The 24,149-nt window shown below is 46.3% G+C and overlaps 1 protein-coding gene across 3 annotated transcripts; it reads left to right on the top strand.

The window, feature by feature from the left end:
• The first annotated feature begins 5,914 nt into the window (after nt 1–5,914).
• TRIM59 (tripartite motif containing 59) lies at nt 5,915–23,884 on the top strand. Of its 3 annotated transcripts, XM_040431062.1 has the most exons (3): nt 5,915–5,984; nt 9,323–9,477; nt 21,350–23,884. In XM_040431062.1, the coding sequence occupies exon 3, from the start codon at nt 21,353–21,355 to the stop codon at nt 22,538–22,540; it is 1,188 nt and encodes a 395-aa protein (XP_040286996.1). In that variant the 5' UTR covers nt 5,915–5,984; nt 9,323–9,477; nt 21,350–21,352; the 3' UTR covers nt 22,541–23,884. The 3 variants fall into 3 exon arrangements, with proteins under 3 accessions (XP_040286996.1, XP_040286994.1, XP_040286997.1); XM_040431060.1 differs by lacking the exon at nt 9,323–9,477 and having other exon boundaries at nt 5,917–5,984; XM_040431063.1 differs by lacking the exons at nt 5,915–5,984; nt 9,323–9,477 and adding an exon at nt 10,155–10,279.
• Nucleotides 23,885–24,149: the final 265 nt, after the last annotated feature.

Genomic DNA, 24,149 nt, shown 5'->3' with positions numbered 1-24,149 from the left:
TTATACTGTATGGGGGCAGCCACAAAGAGCCGTTATACTGTATGGGGGCGGCCACAAAGAGCCGTTATACTGTATGGGGCACTGGGCCAGCCACAAGACTCTCCCCTTCCCGTCCAGAGAGTGGGAAGGGGCGGCGCCATTTAATTTTTCACCTCGGGCAGCAGAAAAGCAAGAATCGGCCACTGCTGTGGCTTTGCCATCAGCAGCCTCTGATTAGCAGGATTCACATTTCCAGCATAGCAAACTCCGTAATCAGATGGCACTGTGTGAATCCAGCCCATGGGTGTGCAGACATGTTGCAGAAATGCTGCAGTTCACCCCCCCCACCACCAAGGACCACGGTTCACCCCCCCACCACAGTTCACACTCCCCCACCAACCACCACGGTTCACACTCCCCCACCAACCACCACGGTTCACACTCCCCCACCAACCACCACGGTTCACACTCCCCCACCAACCACCACGGTTCACACTCCCCCACCAACCACCACGGTTCACACTCCCCCTTTACACCCCCCAACCACCACCACGGTTGACCCCCCCACCGTTCACACTCCCCTTTCACCCCCCACCACACGGTTCACCCACCCCCCACACACACAACACGGTTCACCCCCCCCCACACACGCAGCACGGTTCACCCCCCCCCCACACGCAGCACGGTTCACCCCCCCCCCCACACACACGCAGCACGGTTCACCCCCCCCCACACACACGCAGCACGGTTCACCCCCCCCCACACACACACACACGCAGCACGGTTCACCCCCCCCCCCCACACACACGCAGCACGGTTCACCCCCCCCCCACACACACGCAGCACGGTTCAACCCCCCCACACACACACGCAGCACGGTTCACCCCCCCCCCCCACACACACGCAGCACGGTTCACCCCTCCCCCCACACAGCACGGTTCACCCCTCCCCCCCCCCCCCACACAGCACGGTTCACCCCTCCCCCCCCCCCCCCCACACAGCACGGTTCACCCCTCCCCCACACAGCACGGTTCACCCCTCCCCTCCCCCCCCCCCCACACAGCACGGTTCACCCCTCCCCGCCCCCCCACACAGCACGGTTCACCCCTCCCCCCCCCCACAGCACGGTTCACCCCCCCCCCCCCCCCCACAGCACGGTTCACCCCCCCCCCCCCCCCCACAGCACGGTTCACCCCTCCCCCCCCCCCCCACACAGCACGGTTCACCCCTCCCCCCCCCCCCCCCCACACAGCACGGTTCACCCCTCCCCCCCCCCCCCCCACACAGCACGGTTCACCCCCCCCCCCCCCCCCCCCCACACAGCACGGTTCACCCCTCCCCCCCCCCCCCCACACAGCACGGTTCACCCCTCCCCCCCCCCCCCACACAGCACGGTTCACCCCTCCCCCCCCCCCCACACAGCACGGTTCACCCCCCCCCCCCCCCCCCACACAGCACGGTTCACCCCTCCCCCTACACAGCACGGTTCACCCCTCCCCCCCCCCACAGCACGGTTCACCCCTCCCCCCCCCCACACAGCACGGTTCACCCCTCCCCCCCCCCCCCACACAGCACGGTTCACCCCTCCCCCTCCCCCCCCACAGCACGGTTCACCCCTCCCCCCCCCCCCCACACAGCACGGTTCACCCCTCCCCCTCCCCCCCCACACAGCACGGTTCACCCCTCCCCCCACACAGCACGGTTCACCCCTCCCCCCACACAGCACGGTTCACCCCTCCCCCCCCCACACAGCACGGTTCACCCCTCCCCCCCCCACACAGCACGGTTCACCCCTCCCCCCCCCACACAGCACGGTTCACCCCTCCCCCCCCCACAGCACGGTTCACCCCTCCCCCCCCCCACACAGCACGGTTCACCCCTCCCCCCCACACAGCACGGTTCACCCCTCCCCCCCCCCACACAGCACGGTTCACCCCTCCCCCCCCCCCCCCACACAGCACGGTTCACCCCTCCCCCCCCCCCCACACAGCACGGTTCACCCCTCCCCCCCCCCCACACAGCACGGTTCACCCCTCCCCCCACACAGCACGGTTCACCCCTCCCCCCCCCCCCACACAGCACGGTTCACCCCCCCCACACAGCACGGTTCACCCCTCCCCCCCCCCCCCACACAGCACGGTTCACCCCTCCCCCCCCCCCCCCACACAGCACGGTTCACCCCTCCCCCCCCCCCCACACAGCACGGTTCACCCCTCCCCCCCCCCCACACAGCACGGTTCACCCCTCTCCCCCCCCCCACACAGCACGGTTCACCCCTCCCCCCCCAGCACGGTTCACACCCCCCCCCCCCCCACAGCACGGTTACGGTTCACCCCCCCCCCCCCCACAGCACGGTTCACCCCCCCCCCCCCCCCCCCACACAGCACGGTTCACCCCTCCCCCCCCCCCCACACAGCACGGTTCTCCCCCCCCCCCCCCCCCAGCACGGTTCACCCCTCCCCCCCAGCACGGTTCACCCCTCCCCCCCCCCCACACAGCACGGTTCACCCCTCCCCCCCCCCCCACACAGCACGGTTCACCCCTCTCCCCCCCCCCCCCCACACAGCACGGTTCACCCCTCTCCCCCCCCCCCCCCACACAGCACGGTTCACCCCTCTCCCCCCCCCCCCCCACACAGCACGGTTCACCCCTCTCCCCCCCCCCCCCACACAGCACGGTTCACCCCTCTCCCCCCCCCCCCCCACACAGCACGGTTCACCCCTCTCCCTCCCCCCCCCCCCCACACAGCACACCCCTCTCCCCCCCCCCCCCCCACACAGCACGGTTCACCCCTCTCCCCCCCCCCCCCCACACAGCACGGTTCACCCCTCTCCCCCCCCCCCCCCCACACAGCACGGTTCACCCCTCTCCCCCCCCCCCCCCACACAGCACGGTTCACCCCTCTCCCCCCCCCCCCCCACACAGCACGGTTCACCCCTCTCCCCCCCCCCCCACACAGCACGGTTCACCCCTCTTCCCCCCCCCCCCCACACAGCACGGTTCAGCCCTCTCCCCCCCCCCCCCACACAGCACGGTTCACCCCTCCCCCCCCCCCCCACACAGCACGGTTCACCCCTCCCCCCCCCCCCCCCACACAGCACGGTTCACCCCCCTCCCCCACACAGCACGGTTCACCCCCCTCCCCCACACAGCACGGTTCACCCCTCCCCCCCCCCACACAGCACGGTTCACCCCTCCCCCCCCCCCAGCACGGTTCCCCCCTCCCCCCCAGCACGGTTCACCCCTCCCCCCCAGCACGGTTCACCCCTCCCCCCCCCCCCACACAGCACGGTTCACCCCTCCCCCCCCCCCCACACAGCACGGTTCACCCCTCCCCCCCCCCCCCCCACACAGCACGGTTCACCCCCCCCCCCCCCCCCCCCACACAGCCCGGTTCCCCCCTCCCCCCCCCCCCCCCCACACAGCACGGTTCACCCCTCCCCCCCCCCCCCACACAGCACGGTTCACCCCTCCCCCCCCCCCCCCACACAGCACGGTTCACCCCTCTCCCCCCCCCCACACAGCACGGTTCACCCCTCTCCCCCCCCCCCCACACAGCACGGTTCACCCCTCTCCCCCCCCCCCCCCACACAGCACGGTTCACCCCTCTCCCCCCCCCACACAGCACGGTTCACCCCTCTCCCCCCCCCCCCACACAGCACGGTTCACCCCTCTCCCCCCCCCCCCCACACAGCACGGTTCACCCCTCTCCCCCCCCCCCCACACAGCACGGTTCACCCCTCTCCCCCCCCCCCAGCACGGTTCACCCCTCTCCCCCCCCCCCAGCACGGTTCACCCCTCTCCCCCCCCCCCACACAGCACGGTTCAGCCCTCTTCCCCCCCCCCCCCCCCACACAGCACGGTTCAGCCCTCTCCCCCCCCCCCCCCCACACAGCACGGTTCACCCCTCCCCCCCCCCCCCCACACAGCACGGTTCACCCCCCCCCCCCCCCCCCCACACAGCACGGTTCACCCCCCTCCCCCACACAGCACGGTTCACCCCTCCCCCCCCCCACACAGCACGGTTCACCCCTCCCCCCCCCCACACAGCACGGTTCACCCCTCCCCCCCCCCCAGCACGGTTCACCCCCCCCCCCCAGCACGGTTCCCCCCCCCCCCCCCCCCACACAGCACGGTTCACCCCTCCCCCCCCCCCCAGCACGGTTCACCCCTCCCCCCCCCCAGCACGGTTCACCCCTCCCCCCCAGCACGGTTCACCCCTCTTCCCCCCCCCCCCCCCCCACACAGCACGGTTCACCCCTCCCCCCCCCCCCACACAGCACGGTTCACCCCTCCCCCCCCCCCAGCACGGTTCACCCCTCCCCCCCAGCACGGTTCACCCCTCTTCCCCCCCCCCCCCCCCACACAGCACGGTTCACCCCTCCCCCCCCCCCCCACACAGCACGGTTCACCCCCCTCCCCCACACAGCACGGTTCACCCCCCCTCCCCCACACAGCACGGTTCACCCCTCCCCCCCCCACACAGCACGGTTCACCCCTCCCCCCCCCCCACACAGCACGGTTCACCCCTCCCCCCCCCCACACAGCACGGTTCACCCCTCCCCCCCCCCAGCACGGTTCACCCCTCCCCCCCAGCACGGTTCACCCCTCCCCCCCCCCCCCCACACAGCACGGTTCACCCCTCCCCCCCCCACCACACAGCACGGTTCACTCCCCCCCCCACCACACAGCACGGTTCACCCCTCCCCCCCCACCACACAGCACGGTTCACCCCTCCCCCCCCCCCCCCCCCCACAGCACGGTTCACCCCTCTCCCCCCCCCCACCCACACAGCACGGTTCACCCCTCTCCCCCCCCCCCCCACACAGCACGGTTCACCCCTCTCCCCCCCCCCCCCACACAGCACGGTTCACCCCTCTCCCCCCCCCCACACAGCACGGTTCACCCCTCTCCCCCCCCCCCCCACACAGCACGGTTCACCCCTCTCCCCCCCCCCCCCCCCCCCCCCCACAGCACGGTTCACCCCCCCCCCCCCCCCACACAGCACGGTTCACCCCTCTCCCCCCCCCCCCCCACACAGCACGGTTCACCCCTCTCCCCCCCCCCCCCCACACACAGCACGGTTCCCCCCCCCCCCCCCACACAGCACGGTTCACCCCCCCCCCCCCCCCCCCCACACAGCACGGTTCACCCCCCTCCCCCACACAGCACGGTTCACCCCTCCCCCCCCCCCCCCCACAGCACGGTTCACCCCTCCCCCCCCCCACAGCAAGGTTTAACCCTTCCCCCCCCCCCAACCACGGTCCCCCCTTAACCCCCCCCCCACACCACACACAGCACGTTAACCCCCCCACCACACACAGCACGTTAACCCCCCCACACACCATGTTCACCCCCTCATTTTCCCGCCATGTTCACATCCCCCCCACACATTTCCCCCCCCATGTTCACCATCTACCCCCTCCCCCCACAGACACACACTTTCCCAGCATGTTCAGCCCCCCTCCCCTCAACACATTTGTGCACCCACTATAATCACTGCTGTTTCCCTGAGTGCAAATACCAGTCTGTATGTGATAAGAACGGATTCTCCCTCCGCCACTGGCAGTCAAGAGCACCCAGTGTAAATACCTGTGGTAAAGACAGGCACTGGTGCTGCTCTCCTCTCACTTCAGACGCCATTACTCTGAATGAGGAGGCGGTCACGTGCCTCCATGACGTCACAAGGTCCCTCCGAGTCATGGGATTTAGCCTTTACCGATTTAGCCTTTACCATTTCGGTTGTCCACAGACTACGTGAGGCGTTTACAGGCTGTCTGCTCCCGGCCCAGCGTCAGGCAGCGGTTACCAGGCCGGGCTGCTCTCACTGGCGGCCCCGGGTGATTACTTTCGAAAAGAACTTTTACTATTCGCCGCCTCTGGAGTTTGAATGGAATGCGCATGCGCAGTGCCGCCACTCTCCACACTGACGTTACAAGCAGCCCGGTTCTGTCACCCGACTCTGTCATCCACACTGCACGGCAGAAAGACGCTGCGGCCCCGAGGTAAGAACCTTGTGTTCTGATACTGAGCCCACCGAGAAGACAGTGCTGCTCCAGTGTCCTAATACTACTATCTATAGACTCCATGTGCAGTGCCAGCAATGATACATGGACTCCAGCTGTTGTGGAACTACAACCCCCAGCAGGCTGCGGGTTGTATCCTATACACTAATCGGAGAGGGATCCTTTACAGCCTATAGCACTGGACTTTCTATCTATCTACCTACCTTTTACAGCTGAGTATTTCATATATCTACCTATTCATCTGTCTGTCTCATATATGTATGTATGTCATATCTATCTCATCTGCCTGTCAGTGTGTCTACTCTATCTATCTATCTGTCTATCTATCTGTCTATCTATCTATCTTTTATAACTATGTATTTCATATATCTACCTATTTATCTGTCTCATGTATCTATGTATGTCATATCTATCTCCTCTGTCTGTCTTATATATCTGACTGTCTTATATATCTGACTGTCTTATATGTCTGACTGTCTTATATGTCTGTCTGTCTGTCTTATATGTCTGTCATATATATATATATGACAGACATATAAGACAGACAGATATATAAAAGACAGACAGATATATGATATATATCTGTCTGTCTTTTATATATCTGTTATATATATATATATATATATATATATATATATATATATATATATATATATATCTCTTATATATCTATCTGTCCATCTGTCTGATATATCTGACTGTGTCTTATATATCTGTCTGCCTTATATATCTCTGTCTGTCTGTCTGATATATCTGCCTGTCTGTCTGTCTCTTTCTATCACACTGGATCCTTCAGGCACCTCATCCCTTACACAGATGATACATATTTTGGAAAGCTGAATCCCAGTATAACCAGTACATACCTGCCAAATGTAGATGGGGCACTGAATGCAAAAAACACTCATCCATTTAGCTCCTATGAGGGCAGTCTCCAATGTTTTATATCATAATTATTATTTCTAGCAATAAGCACCATCTTCATTATTATCCTTTATGTGTCTTCCCTTAGTGGTGCACAGTGCTGCCACTATTACTACAGGAGCCCCAATAACCCACAGTCCAACCCCGACATTATCCCCTGATCATTTTTATTTGTCTAATTACAAAAATATTTGAATATTTTTTTTATTATTTCAAAGCTTCCATTACAGCAAAAAAATAAAAAATAAAAAATAAATAAAATCGAGCAGACAAGAAATTATTACATCCATCCAAAATCCTCTCACACAAAGAGAAGAGCTGGATATGGATATACGTAATAAATATAAATGCACTCACATTTTATAATTAAGTAAAATTAATAATTTATAAATTAAATAAAAATGTGATAATATAATTAAAAAAAGGAATAGATAATTATATATATATATGTGGGTGAGTATATGTATGTATATATATATGTGTGTGTATATATATATATATATATATAGACAGACAAATATAAATGAACAAAAGGTGAGGCAGCACTCCAATAGTTAGTGAAAAGGGCGGAAATATTGCAGGGGAATAAATTGGGTCTGAAACCCTTTTCACTGCCTCATCTAGTGGTCCACCTGCCCAGGGCTGTGCTGCTGTTTTTTCTATTTAGTGTGTGTGTGTGTGTGTGTGTGTGTGTGTGTGTGTGTGTGTGTGTGTATGTATATATATATATATATATATATTTTAATTTATTTATTGAAGCACCATAGACTTTTATTTCTAAATATCTGGACCAATTAGTTTTCCCGTTCTGTATGTTACTGATTGATACATTATAAGTATTTCAGATACAAGGAGATCCACAGTTTAATTTTGAAAAAGGTTTTGCTTTAAATCTGTAGAAGCAAAGTCTCATCTTGGAGTAGAAGAAGCAGTGGTTTCTGTGTGACTCTGTGTATTACAATGTGCACAGCAAGTGGATGGAAGTGAAGATTCTGTGAAAGGAATCTAACAATCTAATTGAATTGTATTGTTTTTAGATGCATTGTGTATTCCTGGCTAAAATATAATCTGTTAGAGAATGAATGTGATTTAAGAATGAGCATTTATAATTAGCCAAAACAAAAAGGATTAAGGAATAAAAGCTGGTGAGAGCATATGGTGCTTGGTACAATATTATTACAGGATTCTGTAATAGTAGGAGAAATAGTGTAAAATGGGAGAAGTTACCAGGTCAAGGTATCACCCTGCAGTTTACATTACTTTTATATTCCCAGTGACCTCTCAATAAGTAGTTCACATTTTTATTTAAATTATTTCCTTTTTAAATAGTTTTTACATTTTACTTTAAATTTTCATTTATGACCCCTAGTCAATTCTAAAAAATGGATATTCCAAGTGACTTATTTCCATTTCATAATACATAAAATATACTGGGAAGTTTGCTTGTGAGAATCTCTCTCTCTCTCTCTCTCTGTGTGTGTATATATATATATATATATATATATAATATATATATATATATATATATATATATATATATATATATATATATATATCCTATAATAGTTATATTTCTGTCCTGTTGTAATATGTAAATTATTATTGTATTCATATGTTATGTACAAAATATTGTAAAAAAAAAAAATTAACATGTAAAATGATATTTGATATATTTTATGTGCAGTAAAGAGCTTGCATGGTTAATATGTATAAAAAAGGCTCTTTTTTTATTAATGGTACTAATGATGAGAATGCATTGCCTCACCCCTTCTGTATCCTGGCACATTTCTTGGTCCACACCCTTTTTTTAACCAGATGTTCTTATAATTTTACACTTCTAAACGCTGATAAATGCAAAAAAAATATGCAAATGCAACCTTTAAAAATAACTGAAAGTTCAGTGCTCTTTTCCCATTCATTAGATAGATATAGTATGTTTTCTGTGTTTTACCTTTATGCTTTTTTTGTAGCATTTTTATATGTATGAAGCACTTATTGGGACTGTTAGAAATGTAACTATTGTTAGATTTTAGTACTACAAGTATCCTGGATTGCATGGTAAAATAGAATGAAAAACTAAAATGCACATAATGCCGTGTGCTCGCCCATACATGTAGGTCCACAAAAAAATGCGTCATATGTGTTCATGCATTCTCATTTTATATTGGACTAGCCTACTTATCGATGCATTGTAAATGTTATCAGCTGTGAAATATGGTGCAGCTAGAACGGAGGGCACAGACTGGATAATCACATCATAAGGGGGCAGTTATATAGAAAGCGGCGGTGGATTGGACGTATATGTGCCCTGAGTTCTATAGACTGGCATCAGTGATAGAAATGGGGATTATAATTCTCAGTATATTGAATGGATAACCTTTCCATCATCGTTACAGTTCCTGCGGACTCATTGTCTGGATTCACCCTTTAAAGACTGGAGAACGGCAGCTTTGTGGCCAGACAGGAATAGATCTAAGGTTTTCAACCCTTGCAGGCCCAGTCATTTCCCAGCCTGTCGCTCTGCTGTGAAGTGTCACACAGATATTATACTGTAAGGTAACAGTTCATCTCAATAAACATGTTATTTCGCATTGATCAGCCCATGGGACGGAAGGAGGAGTGTTGGTGGGGGGAGGGGGAATTAAGGAACAGCTTGCTAAATTTAATCTGCCCACTTTCCTAGTGGTACGTGCTTAAATCATGCCCGAGACAAATGTAATAAAAAGGACACTAAAGCTGGCCACCCATAAAAGAAAGATATTTTGGCCAGCAGTTAACACCCTTATACCCCCCCCCCCCCCCCCCCATTCTAAACATGCATATTAATCCCTATGGAGAAGGGTGGAGTGAGCAGCTGCCAGTCACCTGAGATGGCGATTGGGGAACAATAGAATTGGACAGGAAAAATCCAACCGGTCGATAAATGTGCTCCCCCTAGAGCTCAGCAGACGTCTGAGTGTCTGAAAGACCACCCTCCACGCCCTCCTTTCCAGTCATAGTAGAGCTAATGTGTATGGGGTGAGCTTATGCACTGCAGAAATCTAATGTTTTGGGAGAAAAAAAAAAAGATTACATTATTAAAATAATAAAATTTATTAATTTACTTGCCTTTCAAATTCTTTACTGCCACTCCTGAAGCCGCCTTGCTACATTTCTGTATACACTCATGCATGCTGGTGTGTCATCCATAGGGATGACATTAAATGCACAGGACAGCTAATTGCAGCCCACCCTAGTGACATCACTATGGTCAACATGTCACTGAGCAGGCTGTGATTGCCTGGCACGCTCATGTGGTACCCCAGTATACAAGAGCGCAAACAAATGTGGCCAGGGACATAAGAATTCTAAAGGTAAGTACCAAATTTTGTTGCTCTATAAGACGCACCTAAGTTTTAGGGGAGGAAAATAATTTAAAAAAAATATATTTTTCATTAGACCTCAGCTCCGAGCTCCAGTGTTAATCAGACCTCAGAACACCCTCAACGTTAATAGGACCCCCCATTCAGACCTCAGCTCAGAACCCAAATAAGACCTCAGATTAGACCTCCAATATTTCTAAGACCCACTGGTCCTCCTGTACAAATGAGTACTTCCATAACGGTATATATTATTTTAAAGGACCTGTCAGTAGCTGTGGAACCACTAAACCAGCATGTCTTTATGCAGATGATGTTTAGGCCTCTTTCACATAAGCGATATGGAATGCGTCAGGTTCTGTTCAGTGACAAACTGATGGTATTGCATGCAAGTGGAATCAGTTTTGTCTGCGATTGCATTCAGTTTTTTTTTTTTCCATCAGGATTGTATCCGATTTTCAGGAGTGAAGAAAAACTGAAGAATAACATATAGCATCTACTAGCACCCATCAGTGAAAGATGGACTGCATCCCGATGCCATCCATGTGCTTTTTTATTTTATTTTACTGACCCATTGACTTGAATGGACCAGTCCTGTAAAAACTAACGAAGCTAGAACAAGCTGTGATTTTATATTTTTTTTCTACTTAAGGCCTCATGCACGCGGCCGTTGTGCGACCGTTCCGTGCATTGGGGACCGCAACTGCGGTCCCCAATGCACGGGCAACATCCGTGCAGCGGGCCGGACCCATTCAACTTGAATGGGTCCGTGGTATGTCCGCACCGCAAAAAAATATGACGTCATATTTTTTTGCGGTGCGGAACCATGGAAAGAAGCACCAGGGTAAGCACTCCATAGTGCTTCCGGTGTTCCGTTCCGCATTTCCGGAATTGCGGACCCATTCAAGAGAATGGGTCCGCATCCGTGATGCGTGGTGCACACGGCCGGCGGCTGTGGATTGCCGACCCGCCGTTTGCGGTCCGCAATACGACCACGGCCGTGTGCATGAGACCTAATGGAGAGATGGTCAGTGGAAAATAACTGAAATTAATGGGTCAGGGTTCAGTCCGGATGCTGTCTGTTCACAAATCCAGACAGATGTGTTCTGGACAAAAAACTTGCTTGTGTGAACCTAGCCTTCGGTTTCATTCACATCTCTGTGCCGTAACAGCCTGCCGGATCCTATACTTCCCCGCCAGATCCCCATGGACTGCAATGAGGTCTGGCGGTCATCCGGCAGATTTCACGCATAAATGTTGGGGTTTGGCTAGACAAAAACTGTTGCATGCAATGTTTTTTTGTCTGGCTGATAGCCAGCATTTGAGCCAGATCTCCGAAACAGAGATATGAACGCAGCCTTACCGTTCCAAACCTGCCCATATCAAAACCAGCAGTTTCTGTATTCATTAGTAAAAGAAGTTATAACTTACTGAAGATAAGTCCATCTCCAGTAACACTCATCACATTTGCAATGCACCTGTGAAGCTAAGGACAGTACACATACATTACATACGCTCATTATATTAAAAGATTGTGGCCCTGATTTATCATAGACCAGCAGCGTACACTGGCCTATGATAACCCCACTCATAGGCCGGTGGATAGGTCATCAGTATCGGTGGAGGTCCCACACCTGGCACTCCCGCTGATGAGCTGTTTGAAGAGGAGGCAGCTCTCCATGCGAGTGATGCTTCCTGTTCATTACATTGCCCGTCATCTTGAAAGTTTCGGCAGTGCAGTGTAATGACAAGTACTTGCTGCATTCACACGTAGAGTAATGGACAGGAATCAGCGCTCCCATAGAGCGCCGCTACCTCTTCAAACAGCTGATCTGCGGGGGTCCAAGGTATCAGACCCCCACCAATCAGATATTACTGCCCTATCCAGAGGATAGGTCATCAATATAAGTGGCCTTTACTTAGGCACAGCTTTTGGCAGTCCGTGCATCTGTACTGAAATCTATGCCAACCCCTGACCGGCGTAGATTGCCATTTTCTTCTATGCCAAAAAAACGTGGGACAAAAAAAAAAAAAAAAGCATCCTTTTCCCAAAATTAATTAAAAAAAATAGGTAAAAAAAGAAGAGTAGACATATTGGGTATCGCTGTTAAAAAAAAAAAAGGTGCCAAAACAGCCATTTTCTGGTCACCTTGCCTCACAAAAAGTGTAATACCAAGCGATCAAAAAAGCGTATGTATCCCAAAATGGTACCAATCAAACCGTCATCTCACCCCGCAAAGAGAATCGCCCAAAAAATATAAAAACTATGGCTCTCAGAAAATAGCAACACAAAAACAAGATTTTATTCTGTTCAAAAAGGCTTTCACTGTGTAAAACTTAACAAAAATAAAAATGATAGACATATTAGGTATCGCCGCGTCGTAACAACCTGCTTCATAAAAATATCGCATGAGATGCCTCCTCAGGTGAATGCTGTAAAAAAAGAAAAGAAAAAAAACTATGCCAAAACGGGCACTTTTTGTGACGCAGGGTGACAAAAAAATTGAACACCAAGCGATCAAAAAGTCTTGTACCCAAAAATAGTACCAATTAGAGATGAGCGAATTTCATATTTTAAAATTCGTTCACGCTTCGTTTACTGGTAAAAGGTGAATTGCTTTATGCATTCCGTTACCACGGACCATAACGCAATTCTATGATGGAATGCATAATTCATTCCGTAATAATAGAAGGCTATGGGCTGCAAAACAGATCCGTCCCGTTTCCGTTATGCAATAGAATTGCGTTATGGTCCGTGGTTATGGAATCCATAACACAATTCACCTTTTACCAGTAAATGCAGCGTGAACGAATTTAATAATCTCTAGTACCAATTAAACAGTCATATCATCCCGCAAAAAATGAGACCCTACCTAAGACAATCGGCCAAAAACTAAAAAAACCTATGGCTCAGAAAATGGCAAAACAAAAACAAGATTTTATTCTGTTCAAAAAGGCTTTCACTGTGTAAAACTTAACAAATATAAAAATGATAGACATATTAGGCATCGCCATGTCTGTAACAACCTGATCTATAAAAAGGTGAATGCTGTAAAAAAAATAAAAATAAAAAAACTATGCCAAAACAGACTTTTTTTTTTCACCTTGGCGCACAAAAATTGTCAATACCAAGCGATCAAAAAATCTTATGTACCCCAAAATAGTACCAATGGTAACGTCACCTCATCCCGCAAAAATGAGCCCCTACATAAGACAATCACTCAAAAAATTAAAACCAATGGCACCCGTAAACCAATCCATCAAAATCTGCTTTAAAAGCCATATGGCACTCCTTCCCTTCTGAATCCTGCCATTTGCCACCCCCAGCAGTTTACTATCACATATGGGGTGTTGCCGTACTAAGGAGAAAATGGGTAACAAATTATGGGGTGCTTTGTCTCCTGTTACCTTTTGTGAAAATTAAAAATTTGAGGCTAAAGCAACATTTTATTGAACGAAATGAAACTTTTCATTTTTACAGCCAAGTGTTTCCAAATTCTGTAAAATGCTTAGGGGGTCAAAGTGCTCAGTACCCCCCTTAATATATTCTTTAAGGGGTGTAATGTCCAAAATGGTGTCACTTTTTGAGGGTTTCCACTGTAGGGTTACGTCAGGGTCTCTTCAAATCCATATGGCGAACCTTTCCTTCTGACCACTGCCACGTGCCCATAGAGCAGTTTACCACCACATATGGGGTATTTCTGTAAACTGCAGAATCAGAGTAGGTTTATTTTGCTGTTAACCCCTGCTGTGTTGCAAGAAAAAATTAACATAAAAAATCTACCAAAAAATGAAATTTTTAAATTTCACCTCCATTTTTATTTAATTATTGTGAAACACCTCAAGGGTTAACAACGTTTGTAACATCAGTTTTGAATAATTTGAGGGGTGTAGTTTCTAAAATGGGGTCATTTATGGGTGGTTAGCATTACGAAAGTCCCTCAAAATCACTTTAGAACTGAATTGGTGCTTAAAAAAATTGTTTTGGAAATTTTGTTAATTTTAAAAATGGCTTCTAAAATTCTAAGCCATATGGGGAATGTTCATTGAGAACTATTTTATGAGGTATATCTGTCTTAAAAGTTGAGAAATTAAAATTTAGAATTTTTTTTTACATTTTTTGATTCTATTATAAATAAAGGTGAAATATATCGACTCAAATTTACCACTGTCATAAAGTACAATGTGTCACGAGAAAACAGAACGGCTTGGATAAGTAAAAGCGTTCCAAAGTTATTAGCACATAAAGTGACGCATGTCAGATTTGCAAAAATCGGCCTGGGATTTAAGGTGAAAAGTGGCTCGGTAGTGAACGGGTTAATATGGCCCAATGCATTATAAGCTGGCCATAGGCATGAAGATTTACCCATGATACAATGAGCATTCCTATTCCTAGGATGAGGGCTGTGCTTGGTATTGCTGTTCAATTCCATTCACTTGACTGGGAAAATGTGACAGTGCTCATTCGAGTGCTGTAGCCCCATCAAAATTCTGATCAGTGGGTGTGCCCAAAGTATTGATGATCATATGGCAGCAACTTATACAAGAGGTCTCTTTTTGTAGGTTCATAATCGGTTTAGTATAGCAAAAGTGGTATGCCGAAAACATTTTCATAATTGTGAGAATTTTATATCTCCTTATGAGACCTTTGTATTTACATTTGGTGGGGTAAGTATAAGAATGGGTAAGGCTGTATTCAGATCACATTTGCTCCATAGAGTTGAGACCCATTTCTACAAATAAAATAAAAATAAGTAGATTTTATAGATTTGTCCAAAATTAAGTTTCATATTTTCTGTTATTTTACATTTAACATATGGTATGTGTTTTTGATTTGAGTGTAAGCCACCAGACTCTTTTTGTGGATACAAGTAATGTTACAGGCTACACAATTCAGTACCACTGAGTTTTCAAAAAAACTATTGATATGGGCCTGTCTCGATTCCATCCTCTGCAGCAGAAAGAGTGTGATATGCGAACACTTCTCTTTCCTCGTTCTAGTGATCACATGATCCATGATAATGTCTGGTAGGGTTGATTAAAAACATAATTCCCCCCCCCCCCCCCATTCATTGGTGTGTTTAGCAGAAATAAGTGTTTTTAAAAATTAAGGGGGTCATTTACTAATCTGAAATACACCTAAATTAGGCATATTTCAGGCGGAGATGGTGGCACAAACGTTAGTTGTGCCGCTATCTGCGACCTTTCTCCTCTCACGCCAAGTCTGAAATTGTGGGTAGAGAAGGGGATGGGCCGGCAGGTAAATCTCATTCATAATTTTTTACGCCTTTTTTAGGCAAAGTAAATGGCCTAAATGTAAGATAGCAAGGAACCTGTCTTACATTTAGAACTGCCGCTGAATGTGCCGAAGTTACGGAGAGGCCTGCGGCTCTTAACTGCGGCGGATCCATCTCCAGCTATGGTCCTTTATTAAGACCGGCGTATAAAACGGCGGTCTTAATAAATGTGCCTCTAAGGGTTTAGTGCACTGAGGGAAGGCCCTAGCAACTTTGTGCACCTTAGCACCTCTGCACTGGTTCCCTCAGTGCATTTAAGCCTAATTTGCATATTTATTAAAACCTTTATGCTAAATGTAGCAACAGACTAGGGGAAGAAGAGTATGTTTTTAATCAGCAGGGTCAGCCCTACCAGGCATTATGGACTTTTAATGGGGTTGATCCTGCTGAGAAATGTCCTTTTAAATGTGTCCATATATAATTTGACCATGTCAGATGGAAGGGGTATAGATAACTAATCAAGCTGAATATGTCAGAATTCACATGCAAAAGATTTGATGCAGAAATTTCTATCACTGAAAAATGCATGTGAATTGGGTTGTTTCAACAGCATGCGATGAGATGAATGGGGCATGTGCAGAAATGTATGCAACAAATCTGCTGTGTGTGAATTCACCTTTTATTTAGTTGTTAACCCCTTCTCAATAACCACTGTACATGTACGGCAAATGTCAGGTCTTTAAAGTTGGCGTGTGCTCAGGATCTAAGCTTGCACCATAGCCGCAGAATACCTGCTGTTTTATACAGTAGATACCCAGTGGGAGTGTTCGTGGTTGGCAACAACGTCAATCTCGGGCCTTTAACCACTTGGATTGTGTTGTCAATTGTGACCATGGAATCTGAGTAGTCATTTACCAGGAGCATGTTTTCCCGGAGACCAAATGGTTGCCCCTCAACATCATCATCTAGCTGTTCAGTTGCTGTAGTAGCTTTGGGCCTACTGAAGGCTCTAAAGGCCTGCCATAGCAAAGTTCAGACATGGCTTGATAGGAATGTAGTGATTCTCCCATACCAGTCTATGGAATAAGCGATCAGATGACAAAATATAGCCATAAAAAAGACCAAAGAATAAATAAAAAAAATAGAAAAATTTGAATACATTTTACAAATAAATAAACAACAAAGATAACAAAAAATAAAGATAATTAGTGTCACTGCGTCCGAAAATGGCTAAACTATTAAAATATAAACGTATTTATCCCATACAGTACACGGCGAAACAGGAAAAAAGAAATATATATACAATTCGCCATTTTTGGGGGTTCGCTTCACCTCCCTAAAAATTGAAGAAAAAGTAATCAAAAAGTCATACACACCCCAAAATGGTATCAATAAAAAATACAGATCTTCCCTCAAAAAATGAGCCACACACAGCTCCATAGACCTTAAATATTAAAAAGTTATGGGTGTCAGAATATGGTGATGCAAAGAAAAAATTTGTTTCAAAGTTTTTTTTTTTTTTTTAAGTAGTAAAACAGAAGAAAAACTATATTAATGTGAAATCGCTGTAATCGTACTGACCTGGAGAATGAAGTTAACAAGTCGCTTTTACCATATAAGAAATGCCATAAAAATAAAACTCATAAAACAGTGGTGGGATTGTGTGTTTTTTCCCAATTCCACCTTATTTTAAAAAAAAAAAAAAAAAAAAAAACATTTTCCCACTATATCATATGGAAAATTACGTGGTGCCATTAGAAAGTACCTATCCCACAACATGCCCTCATGCTGTGAACAGAAAAATTATAAAAATTTCCTGGAAAGCAGGGAGTAAAAAACAAAAAGTGCTGCATCAGGAAGGGGTTAACTGGGTTTGTCTATAACATTATTATTATTTTTTTTTTTTTACCTTTTCTGTATTGAAGGCCCACAGATGTGCAAATTGATCTCCCTTGCAGTACATTGTCTTTGGGAAGTGATAGATGGCTAATAATTTTCATATTTCTTTTCCGTGTCGGTTAATTTTTTTGGCGACCCGTATGTGGAACCATTACCCTTCAATGGGGCCGCAAAAAACAAAAATGACTCCGTGCGCATTCTGTGTCCATATCACAAAAAAAAGTACATGTCCTATTATTGTCCACATTACAAACAAGGATTTCTATTTGGGGGTGGCCGTTCCGTTCCATAAAATGCAGAATGCACACAGCTGGTATCTGTGCGGACCACAAAACACCCAACGGTCATGTGCATGAGCCCTAAAGCTGTGTGATGCTGAGTAGTAGGAGTAGGTATAGAGTGAAGCAAGATCATGCATCAACTACACTGCCAGCTACAGTATATACCATATGAGGGACTGATTTCTCCATGTTCTATTATTCTAGACTCCTGGGATGTAGACATTTTGGTGAGGAAAATTCAGAAAATTGATAAAGTTTAACCACTTCACATCTGGGCCATTTGCCCCCTTCCTGACCAGGCCTAATTTAGCCAATCTGACATATCTCACTTTATGTGGTAATAACTTTGGAATGCTTTTACTTATCCAAGTCATTCAGAGAATGTTTTCTCGTGACACATTGTACTTCATGATAGTCATAAATTTGGGTCAATATATTTCACCTTTTATTTATGAAAAAATGTATTTTCTAAATTTCAATTTCTCTGCTTTTAAAACAGAAAGTGATACTTCATAAAATATTTATTACTTAACATTCCCCATATGTCTAATTTATATTGGCATCATTTTGGAAATGTCATTTTATTTTTTAGGACGTTAGAAGGCTTAGAAGTTTAGAAGCAATTCTTAAAATTTTTAAGAAAATTGCCAAAACCCACTTTTTAAGGGCCAGTTCAGGTCTGAAGTCACATTGTGGGGCCTACATAATGGATACCCCCATAATTGACCCAATTGTAGAAACTACACCCCTCAAGTTACTTAAAACCGATTTTACAAACTTTGTTAACCCTTTAGGCGTTCCACAAGAATTAAAGGAAAATGAAGATCAAATTTTAAAATTTCACTTTTTTGACAGATTTTCCATTTTAATACAATTTTTTCTTTAACACATCGATGGTTAACAGCCAAACAAAACTCAAAATTTATTACCCAGATTCTGCGGTTTACAGAAACACCCCACATGTGGTCATAAACTGCTGTATGGGCACACGGCAGGGCGCAGAAGGAAAGGAACGCCATATGGTTTTTAGATGCCATGTCCTATTTGAAGCCCCCCTGATGCACCCTTACAGTATAAACTCCCAAGAAGTGACCCCATTTTGGAAACTAGGAGATAAGGTGCCAGTTTTATTGGTACTATTTTTGGGTACATATTTTTTGATCATTTATTATAACACTTTATGGGGCAAGGTGACCAAAAAATTGGTTGTTTTAGCACAGTTTTTATTTATTTATTTTTACAGCGTTCATTTGAGGGGTTCGGTCGAGTGACAATTCTATAGAGCAGATCTTTACGGACGTGGCGATACCTAATATGTATACTTTTTCTTATTTATTTAAGTTTTACACAATAATAGCATTTTTGAAACAAAAGAATTATATTTTAATGTGTCCATGTTCTGAGAGCTATAGTTTTATTTATTTTTTAGCAATTTTCTTATGTAGGGGCTCATTTTTCCCAGGATGAGGTGACAGTTTTATTGGTACTATTTTGTGGGACATACGCCTTTTTGATCGCTTGGTGTTGCACTTTTTGTGATGCAATATGACAAACTTTTTTTTTTTTAATGGTGTTCACCCGAGTGGTTAGGTCATGTGATATTTTTATAGAGCTGGTTGTTACGGACACGGCGATACCTAATATGTATACTTTTTTTTATTTATTTCACTTTAACACAATGCTAGCATTTTTTAAACCAGAAAAATGAGGTTTTAGTGACTCCATGTTCTAAGAGCTATAGTTTTTTTTTAATTTTTTAAGCGATTTTCTTATGTAGTTGCTCATTTTTTGCGGAATGAGGTGACGGTTTTATTGGTACCATTTTGTGGGACATACGCTTTTTGATCACTTGGTGTTGCACTTTTTGTGATGAAAGGTGACAAAAATGGCTTTTTTTGATAGTTTTTTATTTTTTATTATGGTCTTTATCGGACCAGGTCGATCATGTGATATATTTATAGAGCCGACCGCCACGGACGCGGCAATACCAAATATGTCTATTTTATTAATTTTTTTCTATTTTTAAAATGTTTTTTCCTTACTTGGGGAAAAAAAAATTGTTACATGTGAAACTTTTTTTTTTTTTTTTTAACACTTTATTTTTTTTTTTTTACACTTTTCGGCCCCCATAAGGTCATACAAGTCCTCTGGGGGACATTTAAAGGGCTTCTGTCACCCCACAAAAGTCTTTTTTTTTTTGGGATAGTTACATTCCTTATAGCGCGATATAGGAGAATATAATCTTGTCACTTACTTTCATGCGGCCGTTTCTTTAGAAAACGAAGTTTTATAATATGTAAATCCGGTCTCTACCAGCAAGTAGGGCGTCTACTTGCTGGTAGCCGCAGCAGAAAACCGCCCCCTCGCCGTGTTGATTGACAGGGCCAGCCGTGATCTCCTCCTCCGGCCGGCCCTGTCAGTATTTCAAAAATCGCGCGCCTCTGTTCATTCGGCGCAGGCGCTCTGAGATGAGGAGGCTCGTCTCCTCAGAACTCCCTCAGTGCGCCTGCGCCGATGACATCACCGAAAGAGAAGACGTCATCGGCGCAGGCGCACTGAGGGAGTTCTGAGGAGACGAGCCTCCTCATCTCAGAGCGCCTGCGCCGAATGAACAGAGGCGTGCGATTTTTGAAATACTGACAGGGCTGGCCGGAGGAGGAGATCACGGCTGGCCCTGTCAATCAACACGGCGAGGGGGCGGTTTTCTGCTGCGGCTACCAGCAAGTAGACGCCCTACTTGCTGGTAGAGACCGGATTTACATATTATAAAACTTCGTTTTCTAAAGAAACGGCCGCATGAAAGTAAGTGACAAGATTATATTCTCCTATATCGCGCTATAAGGAATGTAACTATCCAAAAAAAATAAAAAGGACTTTTGTGGGGTGACAGAAGCCCTTTAACTTCACTTTTTTTTTTTTTTTCACTGTTGATTTCTCCTGTAACTGGAGCTGACATAGTAGCCCCAGTTGCAGGAGAAATACACCCCCCAGAGAAGCTGTACAGTGCAATACAGCGCTGTATAGCCTCAGTGCAGGGCTGATCGAGGTCTGTGAAGGACTTCACCGTTCCTGCACTCTCCTGTCCCCGGCGATCACATGACCGCACAGCGCTTCCTGCACTGTATACACAGCGCTCGGTGAGCGCTGTGTATACAGCGATCTAATAGGCAGGGACACCTGGGAACTGTCCCTGCCTTCTCCAAGGGTTGCCCTGCTGTCACTGACAGCGGGCAACCCGATCTGCAGCTGCACGATTAGCGTGCAGCTGCGATCTCTGAATGGACGTTTTAAAACGTCCATTCAGAGATAGAGAACCACCTCCTGGACGTTTATAGTCTATGGGCGGACGGGAGGTGGTTAAGGCTGGAGGTTGTGTGACAGACGCTTGCTTGCAGCAGTGCTGCCATTGAACTGAATAGGGTCACAGCGTAGCTCACAAGTTGCTGTGACTGTTCCCCAGAGTCGCAAAAAATTCAGCACTGCCATAATTGCATATAGCCCCAGCCTAACATTGAAATGCGGACATGTTGGGGAAATTGACAGTCTTTGGTTTGTGTGGACACCGTACAGTTACATATCCAGATCCTTTTTTTTCCGGTCTTCGTTTTATATTTCTAATCTTTAATATTATCTTCCATTTGTTTTAGGAAATGGAACATTTAGAAGAAGAAATGACCTGCTCGATCTGCTTGAGCGTGTATGATGATCCTCGAATTCTACAGTGCTCACATTCGTTTTGCAGGAAGTGCCTTGAAAACTTAATCAGGTCTTCAGATGGCTATTTATGGAGATTGTCAATGGGGAGATTGAAATGTCCAGCCTGTAGAGGGACCACAGACGTTCTCTCCGGAGTTCACTCACTACCTGTCAACTTTGCATTGAAGGCCATTGTGGAAAAATATAAAAGTAACCATCAAACAAAAACCTGTGCTGAACATAGTAGACATCAGCTAAACATGTTTTGTCTTAAAGACAGAAAACTGATATGTGGCCAGTGTCTTACGGTAGGACCACATAAAGGGCACCCCGTAGAGGACCCAGATGTTGCTTACACAAAAGAGCAGCAGACAGCTTCTAGATTATTCGCTGCCCTCAGTGATAAGAACTTCACAGGTGTGTCCTCTGTAATCCGGGCATTAGAGGAGCAAATGACCAACTGTAAAAACATTGTTCTGGAGGACAAAAAGGAGGTGCTTGTGTTTTTTGACAATTTGATTGAAGTACTTGAGCAGAAGAAGCAAGATTTTCTATCCTCCCTCAATGATCTTAACCAACAAGTGGTTGATGTTTTTGCTCCACAAATAGAGGAGATGAAGCAAATACGAGATGAAGAATTAGATCTAGCATCTTTGTGCAGCTCAGCTCAGACAGAGGAATCTCCACTGGTATACCTAGAAACCATTCATGACATACAACAAAGAATGATGGCTTTGAAGAAGCAGCAGCTATTGCCCATTCGGCCAGTTGAGCTCTACCCAAGGGTTGGCGAAATATTTAAGGATAAATGGCTAAAGTCAAATACTGAGGATGTTCCCCTGCTGCCTATACCAAAGTTTGCCATTAATTTTCAGAAAAGGGAGCACCGAGCGATTCAAAGCAGTCCTCAGTGTAATTGGATCCTAGTTGCTTTTCTCTTATTTATTAGTTTTATATCATTATTCATTTACTTTAGCTCAGTAATTCCATCAGACTTCACTACTCGTTATCGGACATGTCTTTCTGAAATCATGGGACCAGCTCTTCATTTTGGAGAGAGTCACGTAAAGACAGTTTCTCACAGGTTTTCTAGCTTATATCTTGACTTTATTGCCCATCTGCATTCTTTACTTAAGCTTTGACTGGTATACTGCAGCATCACCCACAACCTCTCTGCCAGTACACAAATGACAGACAGCTTTACATCCATAAACACAGGTGTAGTCAGGATCCTTAGTACATGGGAGCATGGATGCTGTATACTGAATCATACCCCCCCCCTCTAGAAGCTCAGTGTAACTAGTTATAGAGATGAATATATACAGAAAACTACTGACCATAATATGGAACAAACTAGTACTGTACACAGAACCATGACAAAGTGTACACAGGCTGATACATTGAGCAATGATCGAGATATTCATTCATTCCCGATTTCATTCCATTTACATGCAGCTCTCATCACTGCTGTATAGAGATGAACAAACGTTACTGGGATTGTTCATCCCTCTAGGCCTGATTTGTTCGGGAGATTGCCTGCACATTTACACCTACTCCTGTCTCAAGAACAGGACCCCAGTGTATGCTGCCAGGAATGAAGAGGTGGTCGTGCACACACAGCTCTCTTCATTCACTAGTTTAGGACTTCTGATGATGATGATAATTAGCCTGATCAACTGCCTGTGTGAATGGGCCCTTAAGCTACACCTAAAGTTTTTGTGGTAAGATTTTTTTTTTTTAAAGAAAGTAATCAAAACATTTTCAAGAGATTTCCAAAAGATTTTTATGCTCCTCTATGAAGAAAAAAAAAAGTATCTGTTACTATTTTAACCCCTTAATGAGACAGCCATTTGTTTTATCCTCCCCGCCTTCCAAGAGCCGTAACTTTTTTAAGTTTCCGTTCACATAGCCATATAAGGGCTTATTTACTTTATTTTTGCAGAAGTTCTACTTTTCAATGGCATCATTCAATTTATCATATCTTGTATTAGAAAAAGGCAAAAAATTCTGTTAAAATTGTAAAAAACAAACAAAATATAATTGTCATTTAGTTTTTACAGTGTTGAGTGTGCACTAAAAATATCATAACCAGTATGATTAGTTATATATTTTATGATTTACTACGTTTATATTTTTTTGCATCACCATATTCTGAAAGCCATAACTTTATTTTTATTTTTCATACACTGAGCTGTGTGAGGGCTCACTTTTTGCGGGACAAGCTTTAGGTTTTTTTTTGTACCATTTTGGGGTACATATAAATTTTTAAAATAATTTTTTATTCTATTTTTTTTTTTTTGGCGGGGGAGAGCAACATGACCAAAAAACCCCCAACAAATTGACCTTTTGTCTGTTATGGCATTCACCATGTATAATAAATATGTTTAGATTTTATTAGTTTGGACATTTTTGGATGTGGCCATACCAATTATGTTTTTTTTTATTTTTATGTATAAAATTGGGGGCGTGTGATTTAAATTTGTAATATATATATATATATATATATATATATATATATATATTTTTTTTTTAAAACTTTTTTTTACTGTACTTTTTAGTCAATCTTCTGATTGCCTTTACCATGGACTGCAATAGAAAACTATTGCAGTCTATGGTATTTTACAGGCTGCCTGTCAGGCCGTGTCTCCGGCACCACTTTTTTTAGGAAGCTTGCTATGACAAGTCTGGGAGCTGCGAATTCGCTGTGGGGGCTCTGATCAGAGAGCCCCCTCCTGCTGTCTAACCGCACAG

This window comes from Bufo bufo, chromosome 4, assembly GCF_905171765.1.
Source record: "Bufo bufo chromosome 4, aBufBuf1.1, whole genome shotgun sequence".
Classification (NCBI taxonomy): Eukaryota; Metazoa; Chordata; class Amphibia; order Anura; family Bufonidae; genus Bufo; species Bufo bufo.
This window is presented reverse-complemented; position numbering and strand designations above follow the sequence as displayed.